Here is a 19,753-nt window from a genome sequence, read left to right on the forward strand (position 1 = left end):
CAAGATTGGGAAAGGCGTACGGCAAGGCTGCATCCTCTCACCCAACCTTTTTAACGTGTATGCAGAACACATCATGCGAGGATGTGCGGGGCTGGATGAATGCAAAGCTGGGGTGGAAATTGCTGGAAGAAACATTAACAACCTCAGATATGCAGATGACACCACTCTGATGGCCGAAAGCGAGGAGGAGCTGAGGAGCCTTCTAATCAAGGTGAAAGAAGAAAGCGCAAATCCGGGTTGCAGCTAAACGTCAAAAAAACCAAGATTATGGCAACAAGAATGATTGACAACTGGAAAATAGAGGGAGAAACCGTGGAGGCCGTGACAGACTTTGTATTTCTAGGTGCAAAGATTACTGCAGATGCAGACTGTGGCCAGGAAATCAGAAGACGCTTACTTCTTGGGAGGAGAGCAATGTCCAGTCTCGATAAAATAGTGAAGAGTAGAGACATCAGACTGGCAACAAAGATCCGCCTAGTCGAAGCCATGGTATTCCCTGTAGTAACCTACGGATGTGAGAGCTGGACCTTAGGGAAGGCTGAGCGAAGGAAGATCGATGCTTTTGAGCTGTGGTGCTGGAGGAAAGTGCTGAGAGTGCCTTGGACTGCGAGAAGATCCAACCAGTCCATCCTCCAGGAAATAAAGCCCAACTGCTCACTGGAGGGAAAGATACTAGAGACAAAGTTGAAGTACTTTGGCCACATCATGAGAAGACAGGAAAGCCTAGAGAAGACAATTATGCTGGGGAAAGTGGAAGGCAAAAGGAAGAGGGGCCGACCAAGGGCAAGATGGATGGATGGCATCCTTGAAGTGACTGGACTGACCTTGAGGGAGCTGGGGGTGGTAACGGCCGACAGGGAGCTCTGGCGTAGGCTGGTCCATGAGGTCACGAAGAGTCGGAGACGACTGAACGAATGAACAACAACAGAATGGTCAAAAATAATTTGGATAATATCAACATCATATAACTATATACAAACCATATTTTGTTCAGTTATCCAATATCATTCATGTATGTAATATCAAAGTCTCACATCTCTAACATTCCTCCCATATCCTTTGCAACATACTTGGCTAATTTCCCTGTGACTCTACTGACATACATTCTCAATATTTGTATATATATCAGTCCTACAATATCATTAAGTCCTTCAAAATCATGAGGAAGTCTGAACAATTTGAAGAGATTCAAGTCTCTATAGTCCATCACAGGTTGTTTACAATCAAGAGTCTCTTGGTCCTCCACGAAGTTACCACACTGTGTAGGAAGTTTTCTCTTTTCTTTGTTGCTGGAGCTTCCTCTTTCAATCTGATCTTCCAATTATCAGGAACAGTTCTGCTTTCATTGAGTTTTAAGGCTAGAATAAAGTCTTGTTTTAACATAGCATCAGGTCTTATTGAAGAATTTATAGTTCCTTGAACATCTTTTCTTGGTATTGAAGAGAATTCGCCATCGTTGGAAGAACAACCAAGAACATTGTCTTTCTCTATTGTAGTCTCATCACTGCTGTCTGGATGAACCTTTAAACCTTGAAACTGGAGATCTGTCTTTTTATCAAGACTAACATAGTCAGTGTATATTACTTTTCTTAACAGTCCATCAGCTTGGTTTTTATCCTCTTCTTCCTCCGATATATGATGAGATCTTCTCTCTCTGCTTACTTTCTTTTCATCTGTAGGCGTTTCGAAGTGTTCAGGTTTAAGAAGAAGAAGCTGATCCAATGTTTCATTCTCAGCAAAATGCCTCTCTTCTTTTTGATAAGTTTTAACTTCAATCACAGTTCCGATCTTCAAAACTTCTTTTGTACGATCATCTGGAACCTCCATAGTGAACAAATCATGTTTGGAAGTTATCTTCACTTCAACTAGTCTTTTAGGTGTGTTGACCTCTGCTTTACAGAAGGTTTTTTGATGTTTTGTACTCTCAACCATGTCTACTGCCAAATAAATAGGCTCCTTAAGGATTAGCTTTTCTTCAGTTTTTTCTTCTGATTGTACTTCATTGTCTTTGTCAATGAACTCGGCAAAGTTAATCTCCTTACTTGCAGCTGAAGGTAATACATCCTCCAAAGTCAACGATTCTTTCAGCTCTCCTTTCTCCCCAAAATCCATCACTTGTTCTGCAGGAACCACTATCTCTACATTCTCATCACTGGCTCCATCTGGGTGCTCATCATGTTTCTGAGGTACCACACTTTGGGTGTAAGAAACAGCTGGAGACTTGTGGTCCAACACTTCCCCGCATAGAACTTCATTTCTGATTACAAATTGGTTTGGTTTTTCTGGGGTTAACTCTGTCTTTTCGGTTTGAGTTGTATCAAACAAGGTCTGGAGTGTGTTCTCAGCCTTTTGTTCTTTAGAAATTTCATTTTCTCCTTTCGTCCCTTGAAGCAACTCAGTTACAATAGAGCTTGCTTCGGGCTTCTGTCCCAGAGGTTGACAGATGGGCAAACATGAAGTGTTTCGTTCTCCAGTCTGTTCCACAGTCAGGTCCTTTCCCTCTTTAGGTGACTCTGATATTTTTTTAATTCTTCTGACCAGGTCATTTCCAATCAAGCATGAGTAAGGGATCTCTGAACTCATGGCAAAATCCCACATGCCTGTCCAATTGCCATATTTTATAGGTAAAGAGACCACGTTTGAAGTAATCGCTGGTCCTAAACCTTTTAAATTAATCTGAGAAGTAGGATTTTGATACTTCTCAGGTACCATCTTTGAATGAATTACACAGACTTCGGAACCCGTATCTCTCCATCCATGTAACAGGTTTCCATCTATTTCAGTGGGTTCCAAATAGTCATTTGGGACTGTGTTTAGTACCACAAACAAACACTGTTTTTCAATCTGTTCCCCCTTTTGAACCACCTCAGTGCAATCCTTCTTAGCACTGGGTTCCATTTCTTTTCCAGGGGTATTTCTTTCTCTAATGAAGAAGGTGGACTTCTCTTTTCTCAGGAGATTACATTGGGACTTAAAATGTCCTAATTTTCCGCAATGGAAACAGCCCTTATTTCCCTCAGCACTGTTAGGCTGCATGGCGCCTGCCATCCTCCAGGCGGTGTTTTCTACTGAAAAGCCTCTCCCTGGCTGACTGTGAGGGGATTTTTTAAATGGCGGTTGGGATTGTCTTGTTTCCTTTTTGACTCCTTCTTCTACTTTAAATCCTTCCTTTAAAGTAATCAACTGGTCCACCATGATAGCTGCTTGTGCTGAAGTTTCGGGGTTTCTATCCTGTATAATCCATTTATAATCAAGGGGGACCTGTTGATAAAACTGCTCCTTTTGAATTAAGTTTTTGAGCTGCTGGAAGTCATTTACCTCAGCGCCTTTGATCCAGCTCTCAAAGTATTGTGCTTGTTTGGAAGCTAATTGAGAATAACTCTCATATTTTTCTTTTTTGATCATCCTGAACTTCATCCTATAAAATTCAGGTGTCAGCTGCAATTTCTGTTGAACTTCTCGTTTAAACTTAGAGTAATCTTTATGTTCTGTCTCTGCCATGTCGCTATAAATCTCCAGAAGTTTACCACAAATCTGTGGCCTTAAATATGCCATCCATTTTTCCTCAGCTACATTGAAGTCTCTACAACATCGTTCGAAGGAAATTAAGAACTTTTCGATATTGTCTTCTTTATTGTATCTTGGGAATTTTCTCAAAATATGATCCATAGGGATCTCCTCTGGTCTCTCCTGTATATTCACTTGTGTTTGAGGGAGAGTTAAACGTTGTTTTTCAATTTCTAATTCCATTTTCCGTAATTCAGCCTGCCTGACTCTTTCCCTCTCCTCAAACTCCATTTCTGCCTGTCTCTTTTGGGCTTCCATTTCCAATTTTCTTAACTCTATCTGATATTTATACTGTAACTCAGACATAGGAGTTTGGTCTGAGTCTGAGCTTCCCTCTTCTTGATAAGCCTCAACCTCCTTTGTTACTTTGCCTTGCTTTTTAGCCGCCATCTTTGGCTCCAACTTTTACCTCAGGATTTTTTCTTTAGGCGATCTTAGGCACTAAATTAGATGTTAAACGTATCCCGTCGCTTGCCACCAATTGTGAGGGGGTCGTTATTAAACTGCTGCCACCAATTGTAACGATGACCATTTTAATGCCACCGAATGTGAAGGTGCGAGTGGTAAAACACCCACTGCCACCTTATCTATGAGGGAAGCCGGGCAACGATCAATATCAGCCTAGGAACTATTTTATAAAGGGACTGTTTCTGGCTGACTTTATTATTGCAGGCCGTTCAACTTAGAAGAAACTGTATCAGGCAAGGCTTGAGGAAAAAGTAACAAGTTTATTTTAACAGGAGTATAACAATGTATAACTGTTCTTCAAAAGAGGCATAAATCTTGATGGTTACATTGGAAAGGTTTCATGAGTAAACTCAGGCAAACACTTCATAAGGTTTCACAGCTGGCACAACAGGCTTAAACCCAGCCAAACCTTGATTCTTAATTCAGAATCAACAACCCCCTGTACTGGGTCCTTCTCTGCAACCACTTTGGCCACCAATTGATTCCCTGAATCTCTAAGAGATTCAGTTTTTCCCTATAGCACACTGGCTACAGACACATTCCCTGAATCTCCACCAAAAGATTCAGTGTCTTTTTCAGCAGCTCTCCGGCCACTGACTAATTCCCTATTTCTCCCACTAGAGAAATTAGTCTCTTCCTGTAGCTCACCGGCTACAGACTGGATTTTTAAAACACAGATGCCTCTGAAGAGGCGGTTGGCTCCGCCCCTGTTGCTATGGCAACTCAGCTAACGCCAAGCCACTCCCACAAAACATAACCTCCCATACTTACCATCCCTAAACCATTGTCCAAACTACACATAACCAAAGGAATAAAATTTACACATCGTCACAGTAAGAGTCCAAAGTTTAAAGGAAGGCATCCAGGGAGTTTTTCAATGAATCCCTGATAGAGCAGACATGGGCCAACTGCGGCCCTCCAGGTGTTTTGGAGTTCAACTCCCATAATTCCTAACAGCCTACCGGCTGTTAGGAATTATGGGAGTTGAACTCCAAAACAGCTGGAGGGCTGCAGTTGGCCCATGCCTGTGATAGAATCTCAAAATATTTTTCAAATATTGTTGCATATTGTAATTGCTGAAACTCAGTGGCTCTACTGCTGGCACTAGAAGCTTCTCATCTGCTGAACTACTGCTGTTTTTGCTGCTTTACATTTTTTTCATTTTGGAAACTTACCAGATTTTGGGTGCCTTGAGATTGCCCTTCCCATTTACGGCATCACGCACACATATATACATATATACATACACACACATACGCACACAATCACACAAGCATGGGTTATTTGGCCCATGCCTGCTCTATCAGGGATTCATTGAAAAACACCCTGGATGGATTGATCATGGTATCCTTCTGGGTCGCCTCTCTGGGATGGGTCTCAGGGGCACGGTTTTGTCCTGGCTCCAGTCCTTCCTGGAGGGCCGATTCCAGATGGTGAAGCTAGAAGATGCCTGCTCGGACCCCTGGCCTTTGACCTGTGAGATCCCGCAAGGCTCTATTCTGTCTCCCATGCTTTTTAACATCTACATGAAACTGCTGGGAGTGGTCATCTGGAGTTTTTGAGTTAAGTGCCATCTCTATGCAGATGACACACAACTCTATTACTCATTTCCACCTAATTCCAAGGAAGCCCCTCAAGTGCTGGAGAAGTGCTTGGCTGCTGTGGCTGACTGGATGAGGAGGAACAAGCTGAAGATCAATCCTGACAAGACAGAGGTCCTCCTGGTCAATCGAAAACCGGATCGGGGTATAGGGTGGCAACCAGTGCTGGACGGGGTTACACTCCCCCTGACGTCACAGGTCCGCAGTTTGGGAGTCCTCTTGGATTCATCACTTTCGCTTGAGGCTCAGGCGTCTGCGGTGTCCGGGAGGGCTTTTGCACAATTGAGACTCGTGCGCCAACTGCGACCTTACCTCGTAAAGGCTGATCTGGCCGGGGTGGTCCATGCCTTGGTCACCTCTAGATTGGACTACTGTAATGCGCTCTACGTGGGGCTGCCCTTGAAAACGGTATGGAAATTTCAATTCTCCAGGACATAAAATGGGTCATGGGGGGGGGGGGGGGGTATGTGCCAAGCTCTGAGCTGCAATCCTAGGGTTAGTTATCTCCAGGTGCAGATTTTGATGAAGCCTTGAAGAGACGAGCTTTTAGCTAGCTTTTTACAGTGGATTACTTTCATTGCTTTGGCTTTTACTACCTTCAATAAACTGCTTGCTATTTTAACCCAACTGTGTGGTGATGGGAGTCAGAGGGAATCCTGCTCTGGAGTACAACACTGTTGAATGATTCCCATTTCCTTCTTTTGTCTCTCCCATCCAGAGCCTTCAGAGAGTCCAACCTCATTGTAGGGAAGGCCGGAAGAGGCAACAACTGGGCTTATGGTAAGTCCGACTTCCACAAAGTAGATGCCGATTGTCACGGCTCAGACTTGAAGCCACCTAGGACCAGAGCATCACATAGGAGACCAAAATAAAGGCAAACAGTTTATTGTAAAAAGCACACAAAAATTCTAGGTAGTAAAAGCAGGATGACTCAGCTTTTTCAGCGTGTCCCTTAGGTAATACACTATCCACTATTCTGCGGGTTTGTGACCACATATCCATTAGAACTGTATTTTACACAATAGAATCATAGAATCAAAGAGTTGGAAGAGACCTCATGGACCATCCAGTCCAACCCCATTCTGCCAAGAAGCAGGAATATTGCATTCAAATCACCCCTGACAGATGGCCATCCAGCCTCTGTTTAAAAGCTTCCAAAGAAGGAGCCTCCACCACACTCCGGGGCAGAGAGTTCCACTGCTGAACGGCTCTCACAGTCAGGAAGTTCTTCCTCGTGTTCAGATGGAATCTCCTTTCTTGTAGTTTGAAGCAATTGTTCCATTGCGTCCTAATCTCCAGGGAAGCAGAACACAAGCTTGCTCCCTCCTCCCTGTGGCTTCCTCTCACATATTTATACATGGCTATCATGTCTCCTCTCAGCCTTCTCTTCTTCAGGCTAAACATGCCCAGCTCCTTAAGCAGCTCCTCATAGGGCTTGTTCTCCAGACCCTTGATCATTTGAGTCGCCCTCCTCTGGACACATTCCAGCTTGTCAATATCTCTCTTGAATTGTGGTGCCCACAACTGGACACAATATTCCAGGTGTGGTCTGACCAAAGCGGAATAGAGCTTGCGGAGCATGACTTCCCTAGATCTAGACACTAGGCTCCTATTGATGCAGGCCACAATCCCATTGGCTTTTTTTTGCTGCCACATCACATTTCTGGCTCATGTTTAACTTGACTCCAAGATCTTTTTCACACGTACTGCTCTCGAGCCAGGCATTGTCCCCCATTCTGTATCTTTGCATTTTGTTTTTTCTGCCAAAGTGGAGTATCTTGCATTTGTCCCTGTTGAACTTCATTGTGTTAGTTTTGGCCCATCTCTCTAATCTGTGAAAATCGCTTTGAATCCTGCTCCTGTCCTCTGGAGTCTTGGCTCTCCTTCCCAATTTGGTGTCGTCTGCAAACTTGATGATCCTGCCTTCTAACCCTTCATCTAAGTCATTAATAAAGATGGTGAACATGGCTAGACCCAGGACGTAACCCTGCTGATGGCACTCCGCTCGTCACTTCTTTCCAAGATGAAGAGGAAGCATTGGTGAGCACCCTCTGGGTTCGTCCATTTAACCAATTCCAGATCCACCTCACCGTAGTTTTGCCTCGCCCACATTGGACTAGTTTCCTTGCCAGAAGGTCATGGGAGACCTTGTCAAAGAAGGCCTTCCTGAAATCCAGGTACGCTCCATCCACGGCATTCCCCGCATCTACCCAGCTTGTAACTCTATCGAAAAAAGAGATCAGATGAGTCTGGCATGACTTGTTTTTGATAAATCCATGTTGACTATTAGCGATGACTGCATTTGTTTCTAAGTGTTTGCAGACCCCTTCCTTAACAATCTTTTCCAGAATCTTGCCCGGTATCGACGTGAGGCTGACCGGACGGTAGTTGTTTGGAATCACTGCCAAGGCATTTCTTTCTATCTAACAATGCATTCCCTAGCTAACATTTTGTCCTTCCACAGGTTATTATGGCTCCAAGGGTGAAAGGGACCTGTTCAGCCAGACGATGGAGAGCCTGCGGAAGGAAGTGGAGCGCAAGGACTGCTATTGCGGGACAGTGCTCATCCACAGCCTGAGCGGTGGAACTGGAGCTGGTGAGAATTTAAATCCTTGCTCACCATGCAATCTACCATCAAGGCAGATGATGGACAAAACAAACCAGTCCCCCCATTCCTCACCAGCATATGTTGGGCTCTTCTTCCTCCACAGGCCTAAGTTCCCGGCTGTGTGAAGCCATCAGGGAGGAGTATCCGCTCGGCCGGATTCTGTCCGTCTCGGTGGCTCCGCACCAAAGTGGTGAAAGCTCTCTTCAGCACTACAACACCTTGCTGTGCCTTTCCTGGCTGCAGAGGTATGTTTATTTTACAATCTTCAAAAAAGCAAAAGATGACCCATGTGGTCTCATTCCTTTTTTCACAGAACCTTAAAGGCACCAGATCTGGTTGGATATTGGATGCTAAGCAGGGTCAGCCATGGTTAGGACTTGGATGGGAGACTGCGAATGAATAACTGCAATTGCAGACTCCATTCCATTGCCTAAGAAAATTCTGTGAACTTTAAGGGGTCACCATAAGTCAAGAGGTGACTTGACGAAAACATACCAAGTGTTGGGGTTCAGCCTCCGTGTGAACCTGAACCTGATTCTTTGATTGTATTTCCTGATGCAACTGAACAGGCTACTGAACATGTATTTTTCCCTGATGGTTTGGAAACTGTTGATTCTGAGGGCAGTGACTGGGAAAGTGAAACTAGACATCCTAATGAGAATGTTTCAGAGGAGTTAACACCTGCCTTTTTTAATGAGGATAGGAGAGGGCAGATTTGGAAAAACAGGAGTGAATCACAGAGTCTGCGAAGGTCAAGTAGATTAAAGGAAAAGGAGGCTTCCAAGCCTGGAGGCGTGTCCCGAAACAGTTTCTTTAGTTTCAAGTGTCTCCCCCCGGGCTGTCTCGTTAGATCAAGCATCATTTAGACTGAGGCATTACCTTGGCAGAGTTCCCGTTTCCCATGGCCTGCATTCCCAGAGGCTTCTAATTTCCAAGTACGGTTAGTGAGATGCTAACATGTTCCAGGTTTTTATAGTGTTGCTTTGGAATGTTGATCTAGTTCAGAGATATTCTGACTGCTGAATTTTACTGTGGCTTTTTGACTTTGCATTTTCCTCTATTTTGTAACCATTTTTCATCAATAAAAAAGGATTGTTTTTTCCCACAGTCAAGTGTGGTGGATTTAATCTTATGGTCTCGTTTCCTGATCTGGGTTGCAACACCAAGAAACATTGCTTCTTTCGACTAAAACTCCCATCATCCCCTACTATCAGGAAATTCCCCTGGAAAAGTCATTCTGGCCACAGGATTCTGGAAGATGTAGTCCAAGCTCTGGACTTGCGTCCTTGGTTTTCAGAAATGTCAGGGTCTCCTTAATGGTAATGATGGAGTTCTGGAACAATCTCAGCAGGAATTTACCTCCAAATGAAGAACTGTTGGTGGGACTCTAGAAGAAGAGATGGCTCTGGAGATGGGGAGAGGGGAAAATGTTTAGTATATGTCTATATAACTGTACATTTTTCTCAAATAAAAAAAATATTTTAAAAAATAGACTTCAAAAAAATCTCAGCGGGAAGTGTACAAACCATCTTGCAGATATAGCTTTACTCTGTGGTTAGTCTCCTTTGTATTTATATCATTTTTTATGGTGATTTCTTGTGCTTATAGAGGTTTCTGTAAATCACATCAACTACAGAGGAATGTAATACTTGTTGAAATGTTATAGAAAACTACTACAGTAGAAATTAGAAAGTGAAATTACCTGTATTTCATCACATATTAGTTGTCACCACATAATAGTCGCACCCCAATTTTTTGTGGTGCCAAAAATTGTATTTTGGTTTTTCTCACATAATAGTCACACCCACATTTGGGGCTGATTCTCCCTCCCTTTTTTCTTTCTCCAAACTTACAAAATGGAGGTCTCTGAAGCCCCACTCTTCTCTCCTCCCTCCTTCTTCCAAGGCCTTAAGACATTTTACAAAAACCTGGAATGGAGTCCTTTGGAGAAAGGAAGAAAGAGGGACGATCCAAGTTCAAGAGACCTCAGTTCTAGGTTGTTGTTTTTTTTAAAACGCATTAAGTCCAAGGAGGAAAGAGGAAGGAGAGAAGAGTGGAGCTTCATTTTATAGTTTTTAAACTGCCTTGCCTTCGAAGAAGGAAGGAAGGAAGGAAGGAAGGAAGGAAGGAAGGAAGGAAGGAAGGAAAGAAAGCAAGTAAGCAAGCAAGCAAGCAAGCAAGAAGAATCAGTCCCCAATGGCTCTGTAGAAAGAGCTAGAAAACGGAAACCGATCATTCAAAGTCAGATTTTTCCTCACATAATAGTCGCACCCCATTTTGGATGGGAAAAGGGGGATGGGAAAGTGTGACTATTATGCTATGAAATATGGTTTGTTTTTTTTACTACAGCTCATAGAAACCTAGCCTTCTGGGATTTGTGATCTCTGTAAATAAGTTTTCCAGTCTTTTAATAGAAATAACACTGGGAAAAGTTACTTTATTGGACGGGGAACGTCTAAAATCCCTTCTAGGAGTTGTTGTTGTTCATTCATTCAGTCGTCTCCGACTCTTCGTGACCTCATGGACCAGCCCACGCCAGAGCTCCCTGTTGGCCGTCATCACCCCCAGCTCCTTCAAGGTCATTCCAGTCACTTCAAGGATGCCATCCATCCATCTTGCCCTTGGTCGGCCCCTCTTCCTTTTGCCTTCCACTTTCCCCAGCATCATTCCCTTCTCTAGGCTTTGCTGTCTCCTCATGATGTGGCCAAAGGACTTCAACTTTGTCTCTAGTCTCCTTCCCTCCAGTGAGCAGTCGGGCTTTATTTCCTGGAGGATGGACTGGTTGGATCTTCTCGCACTCCAAGGCACTCTCAGAACTTTCCTCCAACACCACAGCTCAAAAGCATCTCTCTTCCTTCGCTCAGCTTCTAGGAGTAATCACCCCAAAACTAACTATTGGAAACACCTCTTTGGCTTTGTCCAGGTTCGCAGATGGTGTCCTTCTCTTCCAAAACGATGAGGTGTTGAAGCGAGCGGCATCCATGCAGCAGAAGGAAGGTGATGATGCTTCAGGGCAGGTCTCCTTCGCCACCATGAACTCCTACATCGCATCCTGCCTGGCTGGGCTTTTCCATCCCCTCAAGATATTCACGACACGAAGGTGAGCCCAAAGCAGGACTTTGAACCAAGGCCTCACACCTGGTCCTCTCTCTGTTGTCTCCTGCCCATCTTGGGATCCACTAAGTCTCCTAGATCCCTCTCTCATGGCCTTTTTTCAAACTAGGGGTCACCCATCCAATATCTGTACATTTCGTTTTCATTGCTAAAGTGCCATAGTGTACACTTGTTCCTGTTGAAATTCACACTGTCAGTTTTGAACAATCAGCTCTGCTAAGGTCCCTTTGGATCCTGATCCTGTCCTCTGGGAATGTTGTGGCTGAGATGTTCTGTGATGATGAGGATGATGGGATTCAGATTCCTAGCTCTTTTTCTGTGCCTCAGATCTCTGGGCCTGCGGCTCCCATTGACAGCACAGACAGTGCACAGTCAACATCAACAACGGTTCCCAAGAGAAAGGAATTTTAACGAAGGTGATAGTGAACAGGTGGGGAGGCTTTTGCCTCCTTCCTATGCTGATATTGAAAGTACTGAAAGCCTTGATAGTGACCTGACCCGGCAAGCTCGTCTTGATCTCCAGGTCAGGAGGAGTTCTCGCCTGGCCGGCAGATGAGAGGCCAGCTCGGTGAAAGGTCATCGCAATGATTTCATGTAATGTTTTCATGTTAGAAAGGTATTTAGGCTTCTTGCAAACCAAGGGAAAGTGCCAGTTCAACGTAGCTTACTAGCCTGAAAACTTTTCATGGAATAACCTTAGCCTGGAAAGCAGTACGCTTGGGATTTCTTGCATTGTGATTTATGGGGCAATTGTTTCATTGCTTGTACCTGGGACTCTGGTTTGAACTTGGCCAATAGAATTGTGTCTCCTGCTTTTACCTGAAGATCTTTGGAACTATATTCTGCATTTAACCTTAATCTTTGGAACTTTGCAATGCTTATTCTTTATTTTGACTTGGATTTTTTCCTTAATAAACTGTAAAACTACAGCTCTTGTGTGGTGGTGTTTGGAAGCAAGGTGAAGCTTACTCTGAATTGCAACAGGGAATAATAATAATAATAATAATAATAATAATAATAATAATATAGTTTTTAAGCTACCTTGACTTTGAAGAAAAAACGAAGGAAGGGAGAATCAGCTCCAAATGGCTCTGCAGAAATAAAGCTAGAAAATAGAAACCGGAGAATCAAAGACAGATTTTTTTCCTCATGTAATAGTCGCACCCCCTTTTCCCCATCAAAATGTTATTATTATTATTTTACTTCTTACCTGCCTCTTCTGCTGGCTCAAGGTGGGTCACAGCAGAGTCAAAGTATACAAACATTGCAAAAATTCTACAAACACACATATTAAAATGTATTTATATAAAAGATGCATATTAAAACATATTTCTACATTAGTGGTTCTCAACCTTCCTAATGCTGCGACCCCTTAGTACAGGTCCTCATGTTGTGGTGACCCCCAACCATAATGTTATTTTCGTTGCTACTTCACAACTGTAATTTTGCTACTGTTATGAATCGTAATGTAAATATCTGATATGCAGAGGCAGGATGTAGTTTCAGTCACTGGACCAAATTTGGCACAAATACCCGATACGCCCAAATTTGAATACTGGTGGGGTTGGGGGTGATTGATTTTGTCATTTGGTAATGCTGGAGTTGCTGGGATTTATAGTTCACCTAAAACCAAAGAGCCTTCTGAACTCCACCAATGATGGAATTGAATCAAACTGGGCACACAGAATTCCCATGACCAAGAGAAAATACTGGGAAGGTCTGGTGGACATTGACCTTGAGTTTTTTGGAGTTGTAGTTCACCTACATCCAGACAGCACTATGGACTCAAGCAATGATGGATCTGGATCAAACCTGGCACAAACACTCAATATGCCCAAATGTGAACATGGGTAGAGTTTGGAGAAAATAGACCTTGCCATTTGGGAGTTATAATTGTTGGGATGTATAGTTCACCCGCAATGAAATAGCATTCTGAACCCCACCAACGATAGAATTGGACCAAACTTTCCACACAGAACCCCCATGACCAACAGAAAATACTATGTTTTCTGATGGTCTTTGGCGACCCCTCTGACACTCCCTCGCGACCCTCACGGGGGTCCCGACCCCCAGGTTGAGAAACGCGGTTCTACATGATACATATAAAAAAATACACACAAGACAGATTAAAACATAGGACGCGGGTTTAAAATATATGCCTAAAACTGGCCTGCCGGAAGAGATAGGTCTTCAGATGTGTTTTAAATTCCAACATCTCATTTAGATGTCAGATTGCTTGCTTTGGAAGGTTGTTTTTGCTTATTTCACATAGACTCAGAGGTGTCTTGATAGATTAACGTGGCATGCCTACATGATGCAGCCAACATACGGTTGTGTGACAACACACAGTTTGGAAAGCTCTGCTCTTACATATGTCTCTTCGTTTTGCAGTGGGATCAGCCTTGGGCAGGAGCCCTGGGAACTGCTGCGGTCCGTCTGCCCCATGCCGGCCCTCAAGTTCCTTCACGCAGCTCAAAGTGGCACACGGTGGGTGCTGAGACCCCTCTGTGGACACAGATAATGAATTGGCGAAGCTCTGTGCATGTCTCTATTGGTGTGTTTGTTTACAAGTGTTTGTTGTTCACTTGTGTCTGGACACTAACCAGTCGCCATTGAAGCTGTTGGGAACATTCTCAGGAGGGAAGTGTACAACCTATCCTGCAGGCCCAGCTTTAGTCTGTGGTTTTCTTCCTTTGTGTTTATATCCTGTTTTATGGTGCTTATGGTGGTTCCTGTAAACCACCTCTATTACAGAGGAATGTAATTTCGGTGCCAAAAATTGTATTTTTGTTTTTCTCGCATAATAGTCGCACCCCAATACAATACTTGCTGAATGGTTATAGAAAGCTGCTATAGAAGAAATTGAAAAGTGGAATTACCTGTAATAGTTGTCACCACATAACAGTCACATCCCCATTTTCTTAGTGCCAAAATTTTATTTTTGTTTTTCTCGCATAATAGTCGCACCCCAATACAATACTTGTTGCAATGTTTAAAAAAACAGCTATAGTAGAAATCAGGAAGTGGGATTACCCAAATTTCATCACATAAGAGTTGCCATCACATAATAATCACACCCTCATTTTTTGAGTGCCAACATTTGAATTTTTGTTTTTCTTACATAATAGTCGCACCCCCAATACAATACTTGTTGAAATGTTATAGAAAGCGGCTATAGTAGAAATCAGGAAGTGGTATTACCTATATTTCATCACATAAGAGTTGCCACCACATAATAGTCACACACCCATTTTTTGGGTGCCAACATTTGTATTTTTGTTTTTCTCGCATAATAGTCGCGCCCCCAATACAATACTTGTTGAAATGTTAAAGAAAATAGCTATAGTAGAAATCAGGAAGTGGGATGACCCATATTTCATCATATAAGAGTTGCCACCACATAATAATCACAACCCCATTTTTTGGGTGCCAACATCTGTATTTTTGCTTTTCTTACATAATAGTAACCCCCCCCCCCCCCAATACAATACTTGTTGAAATGTTGCAATGTTAAAGAAAACAGCTATAGTAGAAATCAGGAAGTGGGATTACCCATATTTCATCACATAAGAGTTGCCACCACATAATAATCACACCCCCATTTTTTGGGTGCCAACATTTGTATTTTTGTTTTTCTTACATAATATTCGCACCCCCAATACAATACTTGTTGAAATGTTATAGGAAGCTGCAGTAGTAGAAATCAGAAAGTGGAATTACCCATATTTCATCATGTAATAGTTGCAATCACATAATAATCGCAACCCCAATGCAATATTTGTTGAAATGTTATAGAACACTACTATAGTAGAAATCAGAGAGTGAAATTACCCCTATTTCATCACATAAGAGTTGCCACCACATAATAGACACACCCCCATTTTTTGGGGGCCAAAATTTTATTTTTATTTTTTCTCGCATAATAGTCGCACCCCCAATACAATACTTGTTGAAATGTTGCAATGTTAAAGAAAACAGTTATAGTAGAAATCAGGAAGTGGGATTACCCATATTTCACCACATAAGAGTTGCCACCACATAATAGTCACCCCCCCCCCATTTTTTCGGGTGCCAGCATTTGTATTTTTGTGTTTCTTACATTATAGTCGCACCCCAATACAATACTTGTTGAAATGTTATAGAAAACTGCTATATTAGAAATCAGAAAGTGGAATTACCCATATTTAATCATGTAATAGTTGCCATCACATAATAATCACAACCCCAATGCAATATTTGTTGAAATGTTATAGAAAACTACTATAATAGAAATCAGTAGAAATCAGAAACTGGAATTACACATTTTTCATCACGTAATAGTTGCCACCACATAATAATCACAACCCCAATGCAATATTTGTTGAAATGTTATAGAAAACTGTTATAATAGAAATCCGTAGAAATCAGAAAGTGGAATTACCCATATTTTATCACATAATAGTTGCCACCACATAGTAGTTGCATTCCCCCTTTTTTGGGTACCAAAAATGGTATTTTTGTTTATCTCGCATAATAGTCGCACCTCCATTTGGGGCTGCTTCTCCCTCCCTCCCTCCCTCCCTCCCTCCATTCTCTGAAGCCAAGGCAGTTTGAAAATTACAAAATGGGGGTATTTGAAGATCCTCTCTTCTCTCAAAGTTATGTGTTCCCTGAAACCAGAAAATCAAGAGGAGAGAGCAAAGCTAGACCCTGAACATTTCTGATAATAACACTAGCCAAGACACATTTTGCTGCCTCAAATGTTAGACCTATTTCTGGGTCTATTTGCCCTGCCGATTCCAAAAATGGCATCAGTTTTCCTCTCTCGGCTCTAGTTTTTGTGATACAGAACATGCGCCATATACCACTCTTCATGTGCGTGCTCATTGTTGGGCTGTGTAATCAGTCTGTAGCTCAGGACTTTGCCCCTTGGAGTGCATCTACAGTGTCACGCGAATGGAGTTTGACACTGCTTTTAACTGCCATGGCTCCTAGGCAGAGCAGAACAATCTAGCTTTGCCCTCCCTCTTTTTTGCATGGCATAACGGGCATAATGAACATTTCCTTTCTCCTTCCTCAGGGGAACGGTGCTTTGGGATCGCTTGGCATCTTCGGTGGCGCAGCCCTTGCCTCGAGAGTCTCTTAGCGGAAACCCTGTATCCTTCAGCAGATTTGAACCCCTCTTTCTTTGCAAATGGGTATTTTGTGGTGCTTGCTTCAGTCCTCAAAGGCTGATCTCGGAGTTAGAAGAGCCCTTCCTTCAAGGCATATTTTTCCAAAAGTTTAATGCATAATGACACTGATGAGTGCAGCTGGTCCCCAAGTTACGAACGAGAGAGGTTCTGTGCTGGTACGGCTGTACCAGGAGCTTCAGCTTCCTTTTCTTTCTATTGAGTGTTTGCATATATTCCAAGGTTCCATGCATTTGCAACAGGGTGGCTTCCCTTGGTTTGCAATCATAGGGCTAGCCACCTGTCTATCATTGTTAAGTTTTGGTTCCACCCCTTTCCCTAGGGCCATGGGAAGAGAGGGAGCCATTTTTAGTTCAGTCTTATAGTGAAAAGCTAAGCTACAGGACGTGGATTAGCTCATTTCCTACAGCATCCGGGGCAGAAATTCCAGGGAAATACAGTCCCAAAGCTCTGGCTGGGAGCTTACAGCCTCTCAGCTTTACAGCATCTGAGGAAAACAGTCCTAAAGTTTCAGAAGAAAACAGTTTTGCAGACCCAAAGAACTCCAGCTGGAGAAACTACATATCCTTGACTGGTAGGTCTACTCGGGACCCAAGACGCAGATTGGAACCGGTAGTGGAACCCACATCAGCAAAGCTTAGACAGTAGATTGCCTGGGAGGGGTTAATAAAGGGTTTTCCTTGTTAAAGAAAGAAATAGTTCTCCAAGCAAGGTGCCTGTCCATTTTGGGGCAAGTTAAGAAGCATTTGTTTAATCTGTTGAAGATCCAAGAAGTGTTCGTTGTTTTAATTAAGACCTAAGCAATAATAAAGGACTTTGTTAAACATTTCAAGCCTTTTAAAGACGGTGTATGGGAAAATCCTTGAAGGCCTCTCACCTGTGGCACCCCAGCTCCCCACTGGGCACAAAGAGCACGTCCTGTTTAAAAAATCAATTATTACAGGCCCAACGCGTGGCAGCACAGGTTCTGTAGGTTTGTTTTTATATCAGCATTGCATAGTACAGGGAAGGATAAATACCCCTGTGGTCTTTGCCTTGCTGTCTGTTTAGAAAGTTTCATCTCACTTCCTGTCCCTGTGATCATTGGATTTTGCAAAATGTAGCTTGTTGTGGAAACAAGGGTTGGAGATAAAGCCCTTTTTTCCTATGTTAATAACTCTTTCAAAAGTGAATTTGCCTTCTTAAAGGTTTTGTAGTTTTTTTAAATGCCTTGCTTTCGAAGAAAGAAGGAAGGAAGAGAGAATCAGCCCCAAATGGCTCTGCAGAAACAAAGCTGCAAATAGAAACCAGAGAATCAAAGGCATTTTTTTCCTCACGTAATAGTCGCACCCCCCTTTCCCCCATCAAAAATATTATTATTTCATTTCTTTTCTGCTTCTTCTGGTGGCTCAAGGTGGGTAGATTTCTCTCACTTCTTGTTGTCTCACCCTCATTCTTAACTAGGAGTTGTTTGTAAGTTGGATGTATGTACCCAGATGATGTCCAACTCTGTCACACCTTTCCACCTGCTACTAAGGAGGCTGTTCAAGTCCTGAACCAGTGCTTGGCCGCCGTAACGGACTGGATGAGGGCTAACAGATTGAAACTAAATCCAGACAAGACAGAGGTTCTCCTGGTCAGTCGCAAGGCCGAACAGGGCATAGGATTACAGCCTGTGTTGGATGGGGTTCCACTCCCCCTGAAGATGCAGGTTCACAGCTTGGGAGTGATCCTGGATTCATCACTGAGCCTGGAAGCCCAGGTCTCAGCAACGACCAGGAGAGCTTTTGCACAGTTAAAGCTTGTGCACCAGCTGCGCCCGTACCTTGGGAAGTCGGACTTGGCCACGGTGGTCCACGCTCTGGTTACATCCCCTATAGACTACTGCAATGCACTCTACTTGGGGTTGCCTCTGAAGACTGCCCGGAAGCTGCAATTAGTCCAACGCTCGGCAGCCAGGCTACTGACAGGAGCGGGGTACAGGGAGCGTACAACTCCCTTGTTGTGCCAGCTCCACTGGCTGCCAATTAGCTTCCGAGCACAATTCAAAGTACTGGTCTTAACCTACAAAACACTATACGTTTCCGGCCCAGTTTACCTGTCCGAACATATTCTCCCCTATGAACCATCAAGAGTGTTAAGATCATCTGGAGAGGCCCTGCTCTCGGTCCTGCCACCTTCGCAGTCGTGTCTGGTGGGGACGAGAGACAGGGCCTTTTCTGTGGTGGCCTCTTGGCTATGGAATTCCCCCACAAATGAAATTAGATCTGCCCCCTCCCTCCTGACCTTTAGGAAACTAGTGAAAACCTGGCTGTGCAACTTTTGCGGAATGATGTTTGAGACTGTCAATCGACTAATGGTACTGATCTCAATATATGGACTGGACATACGGACTGAGTTGGATACGATTTTATCTTGGCGAACGGCTTCTATGTAATTTTATGTAATCTATGTAATTTTTATTTGTAATTGGTAACTTAATGTTGTGTATTATGTCTAGATTTTCAGTGTTAGCATTGAATCTTTGCTGTTAGCCGGTCTGAGTCCCTCTGTGGAGGTAGAGAAGATCGGGATATAAAAGTTTTAAATAAATAAATAAATAACTTAGAGAGGGCCTGTAATCTAAAAACGAGAGCAGATACGATACAGTAGGAGTGCAAGGAGGCAGTTGTGAAGGAAAAATGATGTTTTCCTAACAAAGGAGAGCTGCTTTGTAGGACTACAACCTCAGGATTCTGGGATTTGTAGTCCCAACAAAGAACCGTGCTGAAGCTTCCAGAGTGGATTTGAGCAGTCTGGTTTCAGCCTTGACTCTGTTATGAATTTGAGCAGACTGGTTTCAGCTTTGACTCTGTTATCAATCTCTCTCTCAGTCTGGCAGAACGCCTGAGAGATTGGTTTGTTTGCCTGTGTGGCCTTGCTCTCTTTTTTGTGCCTTTATCCTTAACTGGTTTTCGAGCAGCACCACAGCACCGCCCTTCTCGCCGTGGCCCGGGGTCCCCAAGAGCACAGCTTCCTCCTGAACCCCGATTTGGTGCTGCGGAAGCTCAAGCAGGCCTACCGCTGCGTCCCCTGGAACCCCTTTCCCGCCACTTACTGGACAGGTCAGCCTAATAGGCTTGGATTCTTCATTGTTGGGTAGAGGCATTGATTTGAAAGCGACTCCAGAGGCCATTCAGTCCAACCCCTTGTCTTAGAGCAGGCATGGGCCAAGTTCAGCCCTCCCTCTAGGTGTTTTGAACTTC

The 19,753-nt window shown here is 43.4% G+C and overlaps 1 protein-coding gene across 1 annotated transcript in view; it reads left to right on the forward strand.

Moving 5' to 3' along the window:
- The window catches only part of LOC132779049 (tubulin delta chain-like), a 40,918-nt gene that overhangs the window by 15,894 nt on the left and 5,271 nt on the right, over positions 1-19,753 (forward strand). The window contains exons 5-11 of the mRNA XM_067470412.1: positions 6,355-6,416; positions 8,101-8,232; positions 8,348-8,489; positions 11,168-11,344; positions 13,750-13,845; positions 16,418-16,493; positions 19,471-19,612. Of these exons, the coding sequence (XP_067326513.1) occupies positions 6,355-6,416; positions 8,101-8,232; positions 8,348-8,489; positions 11,168-11,344; positions 13,750-13,845; positions 16,418-16,493; positions 19,471-19,612 (827 nt within the window). The remainder of the gene's footprint in view (positions 1-6,354; positions 6,417-8,100; positions 8,233-8,347; positions 8,490-11,167; positions 11,345-13,749; positions 13,846-16,417; positions 16,494-19,470; positions 19,613-19,753) is intronic.

The sequence above is a fragment of the Anolis sagrei genome, chromosome 6 (genome assembly GCF_037176765.1).
Source record: "Anolis sagrei isolate rAnoSag1 chromosome 6, rAnoSag1.mat, whole genome shotgun sequence".
Lineage (NCBI taxonomy): Eukaryota > Metazoa > Chordata > Lepidosauria > Squamata > Dactyloidae > Anolis > Anolis sagrei.